The sequence below is a fragment of the Doryrhamphus excisus genome, linkage group LG13 (genome assembly GCF_037039965.1).
Source record: "Doryrhamphus excisus strain RoL-2023G ecotype Guam linkage group LG13, RoL_Dexc_Guam_v1.1, whole genome shotgun sequence".
Taxonomy (NCBI): domain Eukaryota; kingdom Metazoa; phylum Chordata; class Actinopteri; order Syngnathiformes; family Syngnathidae; genus Doryrhamphus; species Doryrhamphus excisus.
The window spans coordinates 5,703,617-5,720,150 of record NC_136369.1 but is presented as its reverse complement, the minus strand read 5'-3'; the positions used below and the strand labels follow the sequence as shown (position 1 = coordinate 5,720,150).

Genomic DNA, 16,534 nt, shown 5'->3' with positions numbered 1-16,534 from the left:
CAAGCCTCAGGTGTTTCAGGTGGCTTATAAGGTTTGATGTGTTCAATTCGATGACAATGTCTTTCTCTAAAACAGTGATAAGTCCCACACGATCGACGCCATGTTTGTTTAGAAGTGAGCTCAAGGGAAGTTACACAGACTGAAAAAGGAGCGCTGGATTTGCTCACACTAACCTACCAACAGCAGAGTATGGGTAATATCACCTAATTGGAGCTTTTTAACTTTGCTATTGCGCTATTTTGTAAAGCAAACATGTCATTCTAACTGAGCTGGGAGGGGAAAATGCAGTTTGTAGCTTGGATATAAGTTTTACTTAAGGAATAAATGAACAAGAAAACACAATGATGCACATACGGTACATCTGCAGTAATGCAGACTTTAATCTGCCTTGTGGTGAATTTGCAGTCCTTGCATGTTGACAACTGCGGACTTTATTCAATAATACATGACAAAAACTGGGTCCTGTACCATTTCCAAGTATCCAATGTGATGAGAGCATGTCCAAAATGTGCCAACCAACCCGGGTGGCCCCTCCACGCATGAACCGGCAAATGGGCGGGCCGGCTGCTCAGCTGATGGCTGAGCATCGCCACACAATTCCCGTGTTCGGTGCGTGGATGTGTGGTCACACGAGAGATTTTCTCGTCAATTACTCCCAATGTGGAAACCTTCATGAAAGTGCGTCGGGAACTTGATGGCATCTCTCCGCCGCGGGATGCACCTGAAGGCACCACACGCACACAAGCACAGGCGACACATGTTGACCCCCTCCCGCTGCGTGTTATGATAGTGAACCTCCGCGTGTTTTTAGTTCGGTGATGGGGAGAAGAATCCCATGGAGCCACGGAGCTGCTATCATCCTGCTGGCCGTCATCATGAGCTTTTGTCGGGCCATCACTCTGGAGTCCATCCTGTGGAGCAGCGCCAACACAAAGTAGGTACTTTCTTTCTGAACTACATTATTTTAATAATACTGCACACATATATATACTACTGCGTTCATAACATTGCGTGCATTTTGTTGTATTCTGAATACAATTAGATTCTGCACATAATATCGTTTTTTCATGCATTTATTATGTATTTGACAGGTTTACATCAGGGGTGTCTAAAGTGTGGCCTGGGGGCCATTATTATTGGTGCGTGGCATATTGTAGAAATAAAATGAGACAGTGAAAAAACAGCAAAAAGGCCCAAGAAAAAAAATTCTGAAATTTTGATACTCATAATTAATAACACCAAGCTTTGGCTTTACATACAGTATATGTGAATGTTTACATATCAATGCATCCCCGGAAATCCTTTTATTTTTATTTTTCTAAATGTGACCCTCAGTGGAAAACGTTTGGACCCCCTCTGCAATTTACAGAGGAGATTTTTTTTAAAACACAAAATTACAACTCGGTCCACAGAAAAATTGAATGGAATATTTTACCATTGTCTGTTATTGTAACCATTTTACAATGACAAAAAACATAATATAAAAATTAAATAAATATGTGAATAAATCATTTCATCATTTCAATATATATACTGTATAAAAACAACAATCAACATCATATATATTTATTTACATCATGCAATAAGTATATACAAAACTATATAAAATTACTACATGTGAAATTCTGAAATTACTTTAAATTTCAATCAATGTGAGCTCTTCTAATTTAATATTTAAGGTAAATTTTCTCAATTTTTTGGCGCCCCCTGGAGGCCATAGAGCCCTCAGCATTTCCCTATACTGTATAGCCCAGGGGTCGGCAACCTTTACTATGAAAAGAGCCATTTTACCCAATGCCCACTGAAGAAAAATAGCCTGGAGCCGCAAAACATATAGTATGTTTAAAACAACATTGGAGGGAATTTGGGGGTATCAAAGTAGTTCAGATAAGAAAAGACGAGTTGGAGTACTCTTGCTAGTTTTGGAGATAAACTTACATAAATGTATGTGTAAACTACTGTAAACGTAAAAACAAGTTCCCATGCCGCTGTTTTTAAATTATCTCGAATTTATTTTTTAGATTTGTAGGTAAGTATTACTTGTTTTTCTTCATGTACTGAACTGGATAGCAGTCAGAACTCACTCAGGATGCATTCATGGTCTCAGACAAAGTTGGATTTTTTAAAACTCATTACAAAAGACGTGCATTTTCCCCACTCGGGTGTTAAAAATATTCAAGCATCGCAAAGGGAGCCACAATAAAGAGGCTGAAGAGCCACATGCGGCTCTGGAGCCGCAGGTTGCTGACCCCTGGTATAGCCCAATGGGCCAGGCAGCCGCCTCTGGCACAATAGGTGCAGTTTTGGGGTGTGCGTTGAAGCTGAAACCCGGTACTCTCCAAGCCACCAGCCTCTCAGGTTGACGACTGTCCCTGATGCTGTAAAAGCTGGTGTGATTTGGGGCATTTAAGCCCCTGTTATTACTGATTAAATCCATCAGATTTAAGAGCTTTCCAAATGAGCTCCTGGTGCTAAAATGGTGTCATTCACTCGTATAGGAACAAATGACAAGATGGTTGTTTTCTTCACGCAGATTTATTCCGGGTCAAGGTCTGGTTCTCTATCCTCAAATAGGAGACAAGATGGACATTGTCTGCCCACGGGCGGATGCTTCCAAGGGGGAAAAGGAGGAGTTCTACCGAGTTTATCTCGTCCCCCGAAGTCAGATGGAGAGCTGCTCCATAGACAAGAAGAATGCACCACTGCTGAATTGTGACAAACCACACCGGGATGTCAAGTTCACGTTCAAGTTTCAGGAGTTCAGCCCCAACTTGTGGGGGCTGGAGTTCCTCAAAGGGAAGGATTATTACATCACCTGTAAGTCAAACATGTCTGAGTAACATCTTTAAATCTGCACGCTCAACAGGTGGGATGGTGTTTCCTCCCCCCCTTTTCCGCCCATTCACCCACCCTGATTCAAGAAGAGGTTATCGTCTTTGTTGTCCTCTCATTTAGTCAGCTTGCGTGAGAATCACTCGCATGGCCTCCTTATCAGACTGCTGTCGGTGGAACCAGTGCATCTTAGCGGCAACTGATGCATAAGATAGTGAGCAAGTGTGACTGTGCAGCCTCCTCCACCTCGCCACGCTGTCACAGCACACTCGGCTCTGGCAGGACAGTGCCATTCCCAGGGCTTACATGCCCCAAATCACACAAGGCTTTTACAGCATCAGGCAGATTTGACGCGAGCTTTCATGGCAACAGGGCGTCTTGCCTGTGAGATGTTGTTATCTGACCTAAATGCTCCTAACAAGTGTGGATTTGTGTGTGCGTGCACGTGCGCGTGCCTGTGTGTGTGTGTGTGTGTGTAAGCGGTTGTGTGCATAGACAAGGGTGACCAAGAGTTCTTGGTGTGTGTGTGTGTGTGTGTGTGTCTGTTTATCCTCCTTAAAACAGCTTAGCTTCAGACAAAAAAAAAACCCCATCAAATATATTAAGCATTTCAAGCTGAAATGGTATTTGGTTCAACTGTCAAATAAAACTTTTATTCGTTAAATAATTTATGAAAATAATGCATCGAGTCAAAAATATCGTTCAGGGTTGGCATTTGGTGATGTTGCTATATGTTTTTCAACATCTTTGGGATTGATGTACTGAAGGAAGTGTTTTTGTGTTGGATTCTTGATGACAACAAATGCTTGCAATATCCAAAGGTATCATAAATGTATGGTAAATTAATTATATATATAGTATGTATGGTATGCTTGTTTCAGACATGCTTAGCAAGTTAGATTTGCACAACTCAAATGGACTCAATGGAGTAGAAAGAAGCCAATCTTATTTAATCCTACCCCTTACACATTTTCACTTACATTCTGTTCACTTCCTGTATGAGAAGAAAAAATAGTTAAAAAGAAAACGTCAATACTTCGGATACTAGCTCTTCATGCTCTAAAATTGATTCTCAAATCAAAATATTGATACTATGGATATACAGGTACATCAGTCATTTGAAGTAATGTTTGACTGAAACATTTGTTAGCATCATTAATTTATTCCAGAACTCTAACTGAAACGGATGTTAACCAAAACAAAATTTCCCACAATAAACAATGTATATCCTATTGCCAGTAAGCCAAAAACATAAAAACACAAACAAGTTCTAATGGTTTTATGATTGTTTTACATCCAGAAAACATATAAAAACATAGAAATGATGGATGGAATGCGTAAATTAAGATTTAAGGTTAATTTATGCATATTATGCATGACTGGATATGACTTTTTATGTCTATGGCGTCTGTGGTTTGTGTAGTATGTAAGTTTTTACGTAGAGTCACGCTTGGTGAACAAAGACGATAAAAACTGCATGCAGACAAAGTCATCTAATAAGAGTCACTAAGAAAATAATCCCCCCGATATATTAAATATGTGAAGTATTTGTTATTGACCATTTATGTTCATAAATCAAAATTATAATAATAAATGGCGCAACAGGGCTGCACGGTGGTTAGAGACCTGGGTTTGATTCCTCTGGCATTTCTGTGCGTTTGCATGTTCTCCCTGTGCATGCGTGGGTTTTCTCCGGGTACTCCGGTTTCCTCCCACATTCCAAAAACATGCTAGGTTAATTGGCGACTCCAAATTGTCCATAGGTATGAATGTGAGTGTGAATGGTTGTTTGTCTATATGGGCCCTGTGATTGGCTGGCCACCAGTCCATGGTGTACCCCGCCTGTCTTCTGAAGACAGCTGGGATAGGCTCCAGCATGCCTGTGACCCTCGTGGGGATAAGAATGCCACAACATGCTGTTTGGCGAATGGAGGAAGTGAATGGAATAACACATCAAGCTGCTAAACTGACAATGCACGGCGAAACTGTGCTGCTAACGGGTGAATGCTAACCAAAGTTCCACTGTCTTAGAAGCACCTCTTATGATGCAATGCAGCCCTACACACCTTATAGCACTACAACAGCAATCATATTGCAAAACAGTAGGCAGTTGGCATAGCTAATGTTGACAACATTTTCAGCATCTTCCTACAGTGTTTCTGTTTGGGTTTTTTTTCTGCTTGAAAGTGATGCAACATTTAGTAACTAAGGCTAAACCTTCCCAATAAATTGCACTAATGTTTGCTTCTTCTCTGCATCAGCCACATCGACAGGCTCTCCGCAAAGTCTGGATAACACTAACGGAGGTGTGTGCAGAACTAAATCCATGAAGCTGGTGCTGAGAGTCGGACAAAGTAAGAACTTGGAGAGATGTCTGTGTGTGTGTGTTGGGTTGGATGGGGATAGGAAAGATGGAAATGACGCATGTGTATCAGACAAACAATTATCTTCCACTAGTTATTAAGTGAAATATAGTGATATCATGGACTCCTAAGTGGTAGGATAATCTCAGCTATGTCGTCGTTCGCTTATAGAGGGGAAAAAAACTGCTGTCATGAACACTCAAAGCCCTACTTCTGCTTTCCACCATCAGCACCAACTTGCATGCAATCATTGAGAGTGGCTGTCGCACTCAGTAATCCCTTCCCCCATCTTGGCTCATTTTTTATCTCATCGCATGTAAGCATAATCAAGCAGTGGGGATGCATATTCTGTAAATGACCTATAGAGGAAATCACTTTGGTTCTTTTTTTTCCTGAACCTTTTTTCCAAAAGAAATATCTGTATGGTTTTTGACAAGCTTATTCTTGTGTTTTTACTTCATTATTGACTTATCATACAAAGAGGCTTAGCTCAATGCACTCATACTACACATATGTACCATATTCTATATGTCTGTTAATATACGTATATTTGATTCATAGAAATGGTATTTTCCTTCATATGTGAATGAAAAGGGATGCAACAATTGGGATATTTCTAAATAGCAGACATCTGTGTTTCTGTGTGCAGTTAAATGCTTAGAAATTATGAATTTGTTCAAGCCCCAGAATGCAGTTTTGCAGTCTTTTTTCTCATGAATTATTGAACAGTTGGACTTCAAGATGAAAAATCAGCATTTTTTGTGTGTTTCTTCATCTGATCTTGGGAATACGGGGTCGCTTTCATGCTGGGTTTAGAAAACACCATTGGAGTAAACAAGTATTTGTCAGCCGCAGAAAACAGTAATTACTAAAAGGACCTAGTTGTAATTTAGTGTTAAATTCCTGCATATATTAATGTCAGCTAACAGGAGTCATCGGTGTTACAAGCTTTCATTTGGAAATCTCTATTATTAGAAATAACTTTAAATTATGGCCTTTCACTTGAACTTTAAATGGCATTGGTGTAACTATACATTATTGATAAAGGCAATGCAGTGTGAGATCGGATGTCAAGTCGTTTCATCTTTAAATTACTTAATTTTTGAAAATTTTCATTCAAAAAATATTCTTTTGAATTGAAATCTCATTGTTTACTTAAATTAATTATGCGCTACTCTCAATAATTGATACCGTGGAGTTATACTTAGCTTGATAGTTGCAATATCCCCTTTTCACTTGCTGTAAACTCATGTTTATTCATTCCATGTTATCTTTCTTCCAGTAGTTTTGAGTGTAATCATTGACTAAACACAGCCTTAAGAGTGGATGTTTATCTCCTCCATGATTGTTGCTGCAGGTTCTTCAGACTCTGAATCGACACTTCAGGAGTCCCCAACTAGATTTCCCCCGACACAATCGAAACCTAAAGGAAAGGATGCTGCAAAAGATAATGCTATCAAGAACAGCACTGGTAAGGATAATATTTCATTTTTAAAAAATCACAACGGATGGCGAACAAACTGACATTGGAGTGGAAGGAGGGAAACAACAGGAAAAACATGAACCAAAATCTAAACAAAAATGGTTTGTTGAGATGGAACTTTCTCACAGCTGATTAAAGCAACCATTATTCCATACAGCATCACTACCTTTTTGCACCCTGCTGACCTCCATCTTGATTGATTCTGTGTCACAATGACTGCCTCTGATCACCTTATGAGCCAAAGTGGATCTAAACTCTTCCCTTATCCTTTTACGTTTGGTTCAGGTACATAGTTAAGAATGATTCACGTTTAATGGGTGTCTAAAGTGTGGCCCGGGGGCAATTTGTTTAATTAATTAAGCCAACTGGTGGCATGGCGGTCCCGTGGTTAGCGCGCAGACCTCACAGCTAGGAGACAAGGGTTCAATTCCACCCTCGGCCATCTCTGTGTGGAGTTTGCATGTTCTCCCCGTGCATGCGTGGGTTTTCTCCGGGTACTCCGGTTTCCTCCCACATTCCAAAAACATGCTAATTGGCGACTCCAAATTGTCCATAGGTATGAATGTGAGTGTGAATGGTTGTTTGTCTATATGTGCCCTGTGATTGGCTGGCGGCCAGTCCAGGGTGTACCCCGCCTCTCGTCCGAAGACAGCTGGGATAGGCTCCAGCACCTCCTGCGACCCTCGTGAGGAAAAAGTGGTAGAAAATGAATGAATGAATAATTAAGCTAACATTTTTAGCATAATCAACACGTATGCATCATGTCAAGCCACATCTGTCTATTATGACGGCCCAATCGTGTCCCCACACAGTCACACAGAGACTGATGCTTTTTTATAACTTTATTCTGACCCAAAAATATATCAACAGTGCAATTCCAACACCGCAACCTATATGTATCTCCAACTCATAAACACGTCTCTAGTCCTCCTCTGAACGACCCTGGGCTCTATTTGTGGCCAGCGCACTTTGCAGTGCGGCGCACCCACGCCTCCGTCCCTCTCACTGGCACAAGTGGCAAAGAGGGAGGAGAGAAGGCGTGAGAGGGTTTAACACAGCTGAGTGTAATCTTAACCAATCAAATGAACGCCTCTCATTGCCTTTAAATGTGGGACACATGTCATCTGTTCTCTGTTAGTATACAAATGAGCCAGGAAGCCACACCGTGCTGCACTGTGGTGTCAGGTTTCAAGACAAAGAGGACTTGGAGGAAACAGAGCAAGTGACCCATTAGACAACTAATGATGAACAACAACTAAAAAACTAATTAGTTGGCATCATACTTTCAGCTGCCTTCAGGTTGAGTTCCCATGAAGTGTGATGTCTTTGATCTGAATCAGATGTGATGGGAAAATTCATACAAAAATGTACATGCTGGTTCAGACGGCTACATTAAATAGTGGTTGCTGTGATTGTTTATTCAATTGAAATGTGCCTGACACTCTGTAAAACCTGGCTGTGAGATTTTGGTGACGTGTGTGCACTGTCAGCCAATTTACCACTGCGCAGTGTGCGCTTCGCCTGCACCGAGAATAGACCACAGGGCTCTACATTAAAAACCAAAATGACTTGCCCATGGGGAATCCTTAAGGTGAGAACTACTTGCCCGAACTTGCCCCATGTAAAATGAAAAGACTGCCATAATGATATCATGTAATTTTTTGTGGCATCACATGAGAATCTCAAATAAATAAAATAATAAAATAAATAATACTGTAGCGTTGCGTGTGTGTTGTATTCCGGGCTGTAGTTTCATGCATGGACGCTGGGGGGCAGTCATGTTCAGCTCGCGGTCTTGGAGCGGGCGTTTTGGGACCAAAGAAGAGGAACGAGAGGGAAAAAAGGAGAAGTTCGGTTGCCGTGCCCCCAGCTAGTTAGTTAAGTCTGCGCCATGATGGATGTTTTCGTAGTCAAACGATCGCTGATTGGTTGATCGCGAACAACGGGTGTGGGTAAAACGCGGACTGTGGATTACGGACCGCGGTCTAAATAAACGATTCTGATTGGTCCATTGCAAGGATTGCTTTGCAAATTACCACCGGAATTACGCAGTCCGTGTTTTACCAACACCCAACAAGAACCGCTTTAAAAAAAACTCTTGGCAGTATGGCATGCCAAAGTGCACTTGCCCGACGGGAATATCACTGATTAGATTTACTTGCCCGAATTTTGTTTTAACTTGCCCCGGGCCATCGGTACATCGTTATTGTCGAGCCCTGGACCAGGCGCGCTTTAATGGCGCCTTTGCTGCTCGGTTTTTTAAAAAAATTTAACTGCGCTAAGCTAAAAATGTGGACACTTCTCACTGATGCATTGCCATGCCTATCTTAGCGCAGCCCAGATTACTAAATTGGCTTTGCAGAGTGGTGCGCTGGACAAAATCACCACTGCACGGGGTGCGCCACGCTTGGCCACCTTGTGAGCCCACTACTGTCTCATTGCTTGACGACAGTTTAAAAGTCAGTTCAATGCTTGATTGCTTACTCAAACATTTTTGTGTCATATATATATATATGCATGTTTGAGACACCTCAAGACTTGCTACATTACGTATGCCTATCCACCAATACATTGTAGATGGACGTTCACAGGTGTATTGCCACACATGTTGAGAAAGAATATGCTGTTTAATATCTTTTAATTTATGGTTTATTTGTTTTGCTCAGTTGTAGAATATTATGGAAGCCCGTTTCCGCCAATTAAAAAAATTTTATCCCAATGTTAAGTCATAACTATGAGATAAAAAGTTGAAATTATGAGATAAGAAAGTCAAACTTATTAGATAAAAAGTGATAATTTTGAAAGAAAAAGTCAAAATTATAAGATACAAACTACCCATGTGCCACAGGTGCCGTCTTCTTCACATTGGAAAAATGGCAACACAAGGTGGGTATCCAAAAAAAGACCCACCCACAATTTTGTTGCCATTTTTGTCAAGTGAAGAAGTGCAGTTTATATCTCATTATTTTGACTTTCTTATCTCATAATTCTGATTTTTAATCTCCTAATTTGGACCTTTTATCTCAAAATTTTTACTTTCATCTCATAATTTAGGGCGGCACGCAGACCTCACAGCTAGGATACCTGAGTTCAATTCCACCCTCGGCCATCTCTGTGTGGAGCTTGCATGTTCTCCCCACATTCCAAAAACATGCTAGGTTAATTAGCGACTCCAAATTGTCCATAGGTATGAATGTGAGTGTGAATGGTTGTTGGTCTATATGTGCCCTGTGATTGGCTGGCCACCAGTCCAGGGTGTACCCCGCCTCTCGTCCGAAGACAGCTGGGATAGGCTCCAGAACCCCCCACGATCCTTGTGAGGATAAGCGGTAGAAAATGAATGAATTAATCTCATAATTTATATATAGTTATTATGATTTACCATTGGGATAACTTTTTTTTCAGTGGCGGAAACGGGCTTCCAGAGAATATTCTTATGTTTGAGGTTAACATTTATGTAACCAATTGGTTTCTAATAAATGGGCTGTTCTTCTCATACCTTACTATTGTTGTCTGTTTAGGAAATATCACTTCTATCAATTCTATCAATATCAATTCTACAGTACAGAAAGAGCAATAAAAATATGCATTATTTGCGCTGATACTGTTTAAATACCATGGGTATGGGTATTCATATTTGACGTAATACTGATGTAGTAATTGTACACTTTCCTGTTGACATGTGGGGTGAGTGGGGGGGCTTTCATTTTAATGCAGACCTACAAACATGTACAGATTTATACTACTCAACATGCAATGTGAATCTTGAATACGCTTGCATGCTTTTCCATATTGTTGCATTTCCCTGGTTTCACTTTCAAATTCAGTCTGTACAGCATAGATAAATGAATACATATTATCAGTTTCTCTAGTATTTAAAATCAGGGGGTGGGGGGCGTCCCTTAGGGGGGCATGACAGAAAATAATTGAGAAGCACTGAGCTAAACGAACAACTACGATAAAATGCTTCTTCCATTGTTTGAGACACACTTTCATATGCGGTGTTCATGCACGTGTTCTCTATTTTCAGTTTAGATAGAAACTAATTCAGGCCACAACACTTTTTTTTTGCTGGAAACTCTCCAGAATGTTGTAGAAAGTGGATGCTGTTCAAGTGAAGTCACACAAGTTTGTTAAGTCATCTTGTCAAAACGGCGTTTTAACCAGATGATCAGCACCACCAGTTGTTACTCCTTTAATTGACTTGCGCTTTACACATTGTATGGATGACGTGTTCTTTTCATGTGAAACCAAATAGAAGCCCCCTCTGGTTGCTTTACCTTCAAAAGATATGTGATAAATGCCACCAGTTTTCACAATGCACCGCATACTCACACGTCATAACTTTTTGAATGTCTCCCACCCTGGTCTTTCATCTCCGTTTCTCCTTCTCTCTCTGTCTCCCGTTGCCCGTGACAGACGCAGGCTCAGAAGCAGGGCAGCTCAACCCCGGTGGCAGTGGCGGCACGCAGCCAGGACTCTTGATATGGGTTGTCTCGGCCTGTGTGATCCTCCTCCTTCTCATCATCATCCTGTCGGTCGTGGTGTGGAAGTGCCGTCGTTGTGTCCCAGATAGGCAGCAGTCTGCGTCTGTGTCCCTCAACACTTTAGCTGTGCCAAAGCGGGACAGCATCAGCAGCGACAACATCGGCTCGGACCGCAGCGAGGTCGTCTTTCCTCTGCAGGCCTCTGACAGTAGACTCTGTCGACATTTTGAGCGTGTGAGCGGCGACTATGGACCCCCTGTGTACATAGTTAAGGAGATTACACCTCAGACTCCAACCAACATTTACTATAAAGTCTAATGTTGGCTGCTTGTACTGACATTTTCTCCTCGCTGTTAACATCAGGTGGATGTGAGACCTGATGACAAACAAGAGACAATCATAGAGGAATATCCCTGGCCCTCAAATTGATTCTGATTTGTAAAAATGTTTTAAATATATTAATTTAACATATAGACAAGCAGTGTATTTATAGTCTGAACCCGTGTCTTCAGTAAGTGTGTATGTCTGTGGACGGATCTGATGTTGCTTCCCGACATTACTTTGTAAAAATCTACCGTCATGCTTTTTCTAGGACTTGGCAACAATATTAACACATTTTACATTGAATTTATACATTTCTATCTTAGGGTTTTGTCTTATTTTATGGCCCCAGTTATCAGTGACATGTGGTCAGGAGAGGTCGGGGAGGAAGAGCCTCACCTGTCAACATGGAAAAAATTATAACATAAAATAAATATTAATATTGGTCCATTGAACTGTGTTATAATTGTATTTTCTGTATGATTTCAACCAAGTAAAAATGCTGATTTTGCACATTTTGTGACCTAATACAGAGCAGAAGTGTGGCGTGAGGCTGCTGCTCTCGGCCTCAAGGGGACGTATAAATGTAGTTAGGATGTTGTATTCTCGTGTTAAACGATGCCAAAGTTTGAGATAATTAGGTTTGCGTATTTGGAAGTAAGCCCTGAAAGAAGTTGGGGATGGCTCAAAATGTTTGATTTCGGAGGACGTTGCAAAACTGTTCTTTTGTGATGTCACAGAGGAGCAGGCTTCCTTATGGGTTTGGCTGTAGGTGGGATATGCCCTCTGCCCTCCTCCAAGCTCTGTTTACGAAACAAGCTCAGAAATAAGTTATTGTAGTTGGTGATTCCCAGCAAGAGGAAAAACATGAAAGTGAAATTTCCGCCAAACTGTTGCTAAAGCCAAAAAAGCAGGGCTGTCTTGCCAGGAAAGGTGCATTAACATTATTAAATTTTTTTAATGTTCTGTCTAATGCTAAAATAAAATCAATCAATCGTTTATAAATTCACTAATAAAAGACTGTAGATCAAATCACACACTGTAATTTGTCAAAATGACACTGAAGCACTTTTATTTTAAAAAATGTCAATGATAATAAAGAATTGGGATTGTTTTCTGTGCTGTCTCGGGTAATTGAAGGCGTGACACTTCTTCGAGTGCATATCTCTCCATTTCTAATGACACTCCAGGGAAAGTGTGTGTCTGCCCTGGATAGAACCATGCTGAGCATTTCTGTGAGCAATGTAGGGCTTAACAGACAATACACAGACTACATTTTGGATTGGATTGGAATGTTACTACCAAAATTAAATTATTTGATTCTAATTATCTCCACAATGCAAAATTAGAATTACTGTGAATACACATATTTTCCCCACTCTAGATTTTAAAAAATCCCAGTCTACAAAAAAATGTCCATTTGCGGGCTGTCAAATGCATGCCAAAGCAACAGGTGGCGCTACAACCTCTGACATTAATTTTCCCGTAGTTCAGTTCCTTAAACTGTATTATGGAAAGCAGGAAGTGAACAAATGTAACAGTTACTGATTGTAAAAGTACCAGATGGAGGGGTAGGATTTAATAAGCTTTGCTTCTTCCTACTCCTTTTGGACATGTGGAACTGTGAACTGATTATGTGATGCATTCAATTGTAATCTGATGCATGTTCAAATGAAATAAAACCATAACCATTACCATAACTTAAGTACATGACAAAAATATAATAAAAAAAACAAAAAAACATTTTTTTAAACTTCAACTATATTAGGAAAGCAGGAAGTGAACAAATGTAACAGTTACTGAATGTAAAAGTACCAGATGGAGGGGTAGGATTTGATAAGCTTCACAGGTCACAGGTATGCTAGAGTTTATCCTGGCCGAGACACTCTGGACTGGTCGCCAGCCAATCACAGGGCACATATAGACAAACAACCATTCACACTCACAAATCAATGTACCCTGAAAAAAGCCACGCATGCACGGGGAGAACATGCAAACTCCACACAGAAGCGGAGATTCGAACCCAGGTCCAGATATAATTATTTGAATATAATTTCAATGTTTTTAAAACTTTTCATGCACAACTACACAAGGCATCTTTTTATGATCATCATGTAAAAAAAAAAAAAACACTCAGCGGTTCCTTGTGTCACTGCCTCTCCTGTGGCTACATGCATGACATCCATGGATGAGCATGTTTCATGCTCCCTCAGCCACATCATGCGACACATTTTCAACCTGTCAGCTTCCATGAGCTTCTCAGCCACCAGGGACGCTCTTTTACTTACTTCTGAGAGCGCAAAGTCACGCTGGCGGGTCTGTCTAAGCGGTAACATATCATCTGTGAACACAAGATGAAAGCAATTAGTTGAAAATATTTCACCATCAATGAATAATACAAGCACAAAAGAAGTTGGGGTGCATTCGAAACATGCTATTGAAACCACTATTAGAATTTTGAGTGTGAGTGTGGGAGTGATGATGATGAGGATTGTGTTCGAGACAGTTTTGAAAAAAAATTTGTGTACTTGTGTTGTCATTCTTGTGTAAAAAAAAATCAAAGAAGCCAACTTTGCCAAATGTGCATATAAGCTGTCATGATATGGGCACAGTATGCACTGAGGTTGAGGCTCTGTGTGAATGGAGATGAAAAAAAAACCCCAAAAACATAGCTTCCCCTTTTGCTTTCTTTTTTAGACTTGTGTAAAGTGCTTTGCACGTCCGTGTATGTGTGTGATCCTTGTGAGATGTTTTTTTGTCCAATGTGAAGCTTCACAGCTGAATAGGCCGTGGTCAGGCGAGGTGAGTTCAGTTGACCTGTGGGTCACAAGGAGACAATGGCTAGCCAGGCCTCTTTTGGAGGAACAAAACAGGGACCCCCGGGCTTATGGCCCCTATGTGGGAGGAGCTTAGCTATGGTAAGCCATTTTAGAAAGAAAATACAGAAAAGGACAGTGGGGATGGATCTCAAGTACAGGCTTGAATGTCACTGTGAAGTGTGCCGGGCATATTGAAGTAGCGACTCTCATTCATGCTGCAGGAATCTGACATGCATTGGACTCTCTTATCTCCACAAACCGACACGTAACTTCCAATGCTGTTTGCCCGCTACCTGATTAAGTGTGGTTTGAACTGAGAGCGGGAAGGGGGAGGTCTCATAAGGGCGAGCCATATGCTTTCATCTGACCCCACGGGACAATGTGAAGTCTACATGCACCGTGTTGCACCCACCCCCCACCTCACTTCCATGCGGAAGAACTGGCTGCACGAGTGGCTTTGTGTAGGGAGCTGGAAGAGAGGAAGGGGGGGTCACGAGTGTGCCGGTTGCTTCTGTAGTAAGAGCAGGAAAGTGGAGGAAAAGACACTTACCATACAATAGTGTCAGGCCCCAAACACAACCAAGTCATCCCCAAGCTTAATTATCATTTTAGAAGTAAACATTTTTTTTCACCAATTATGCATTGATTTACTTTTTTAAATGTACCTTTAAAATTCTGGTTTGCTGGCAAAAGGGAAGTTTTTTTAAAGCTTCCTCATACAGTTAAAAGGAACTTAAGTCATTACAGTATGGTACAGTATTTAGTTTGCTAGTTCCCTCTGCTGGCCAGCATAAATATTTACTGTATGGCATATGTGTGCAAAAGACAACAAGCTGATAAACACTTGTATAACAAAGATCACATTCATATATAGCACTTCCGGGGGGGTTAAAATTTTGCATGTCTTGTGACCTCACTCTGTGTTGCTGAGTTTAATGTGATAAGGTGCTAATAGATTTGCAAGTCACCAGCTAGAAAAGCTCCTTCTGTGTCTTTGTCATGTAAGTGAAATGTAAATGTATTGCAGTGCTACTTTTGCTATGCATTATCTCATTTCAAATCACGAAACGCATCTTGGGTACAAACATTTTAATCCCAAAACATAAGAAATTTTCTTTAAATATAGTTTTAAAGTTAAAAAAAATATATACGGATATACAGAATATATCATGACAGATGGCTCAATTGTAGAAACGTCAATAACTACATCTGAATGAATAGTGAACTGTACATTTTAAAGTAATCTTTCTGTGTATATTACTTTGAACTTCTTTAATTGAACCTATATGAATGAAATTTAAGTGTTCCATAATGTTGTAAGACCAAATTGGGCCCCACATCCTGTTAGAAGGCCAAGACTTTGCTGCAGTTCTCTGTTGTGCTTTAATGGCTTTGTGGTAACATTGTCTCCACAATATGTACGTTTTTTCTCTGTCTGACAAACAGAAAAAGCAGATAAAAGTTTTGTAATAATTTTGATTTAAAGAGTTTACTACTTACCAAAATTAATGAAGTCAGTGATCATAAATCTTTTATGGAAATGTGAAGCTTAAGTGACACATTTTTCAGAAAACATTTACAGAAATAATTTGATTATTACTAATAATATATTTAGGATATATATACTGTATATATAGGCAGCGTAAGAGAAGTATCAACACGAGGAAGACAACTTTTTAACAAACAAAAGCAGACTTATTTTTCAACAGCTAAACATGGTAAGTCATCATTAGTTTTTCAATTTTATTTAAAATGTTAAAATGAAAATGTTGCATTTTGAAGTAGCAATATTTTAATTTAATTTAAGGGCAATGCTATCACTAGTCAATGTAAATATAAATAAATACATTTCTCAAAATGGAGATTGCAAGCATTCATACTGTAACCTTATAGAATCACTAAACCAAAACCTATATACACAACTATTTAAGATTATACGTGATTTAAAGAAGTTTAAAAGCCAACTATAGCAACAGGTTAATTATACTTGATATTGTATTATTAGGAATAGAATTTAAAGCTAAATGACAACAAATATATTGCAGCAATAAAGTTGAAAAATAGCTTCCACAATTGGCCACAATCGTTTCCATGCAATGAAAAAGTTACATTGAAGTAAAACTGTACGCTTCGGTGGTTTGTTGCAGTTACATTTATATTTCCCTAGTTAAAATATAAATACATGTATTAAGAAAAAGGTTTCCTTTGGTTTGGAGGCGGCTGGAAAGC

At 40.0% G+C, this 16,534-nt stretch overlaps 1 protein-coding gene across 1 annotated transcript; it reads left to right on the top strand.

The window, feature by feature from the left end:
* Positions 1-279: 279 nt before the first annotated feature.
* LOC131139692 (ephrin-B2a-like) lies at positions 280-12,581 on the top strand. Its single transcript, XM_058089519.2, has 6 exons — positions 280-727; positions 812-934; positions 2,534-2,817; positions 5,094-5,186; positions 6,553-6,666; positions 11,098-12,581. The coding sequence occupies exons 2-6, from the start codon at positions 819-821 to the stop codon at positions 11,481-11,483; spliced, it is 993 nt and encodes a 330-aa protein (XP_057945502.2). The 5' UTR covers positions 280-727; positions 812-818; the 3' UTR covers positions 11,484-12,581.
* The last annotated feature ends 3,953 nt before the right edge of the window (positions 12,582-16,534 follow it).

Coding starts and splice junctions, on each gene's coding strand:
- LOC131139692 (XM_058089519.2), top strand. CDS start 819: ATGGGGAGAAGAATCCCATGGAGCCACGGAGCTGCTATCATCCTGCTG. Junction 2,818..5,093: donor GAAGGATTATTACATCACCT/GTAAGTCAAACA, acceptor TCTCTGCATCAG/CCACATCGACAGGCTCTCCG. Junction 6,667..11,097: donor TGCTATCAAGAACAGCACTG/GTAAGGATAATA, acceptor TGCCCGTGACAG/ACGCAGGCTCAGAAGCAGGG.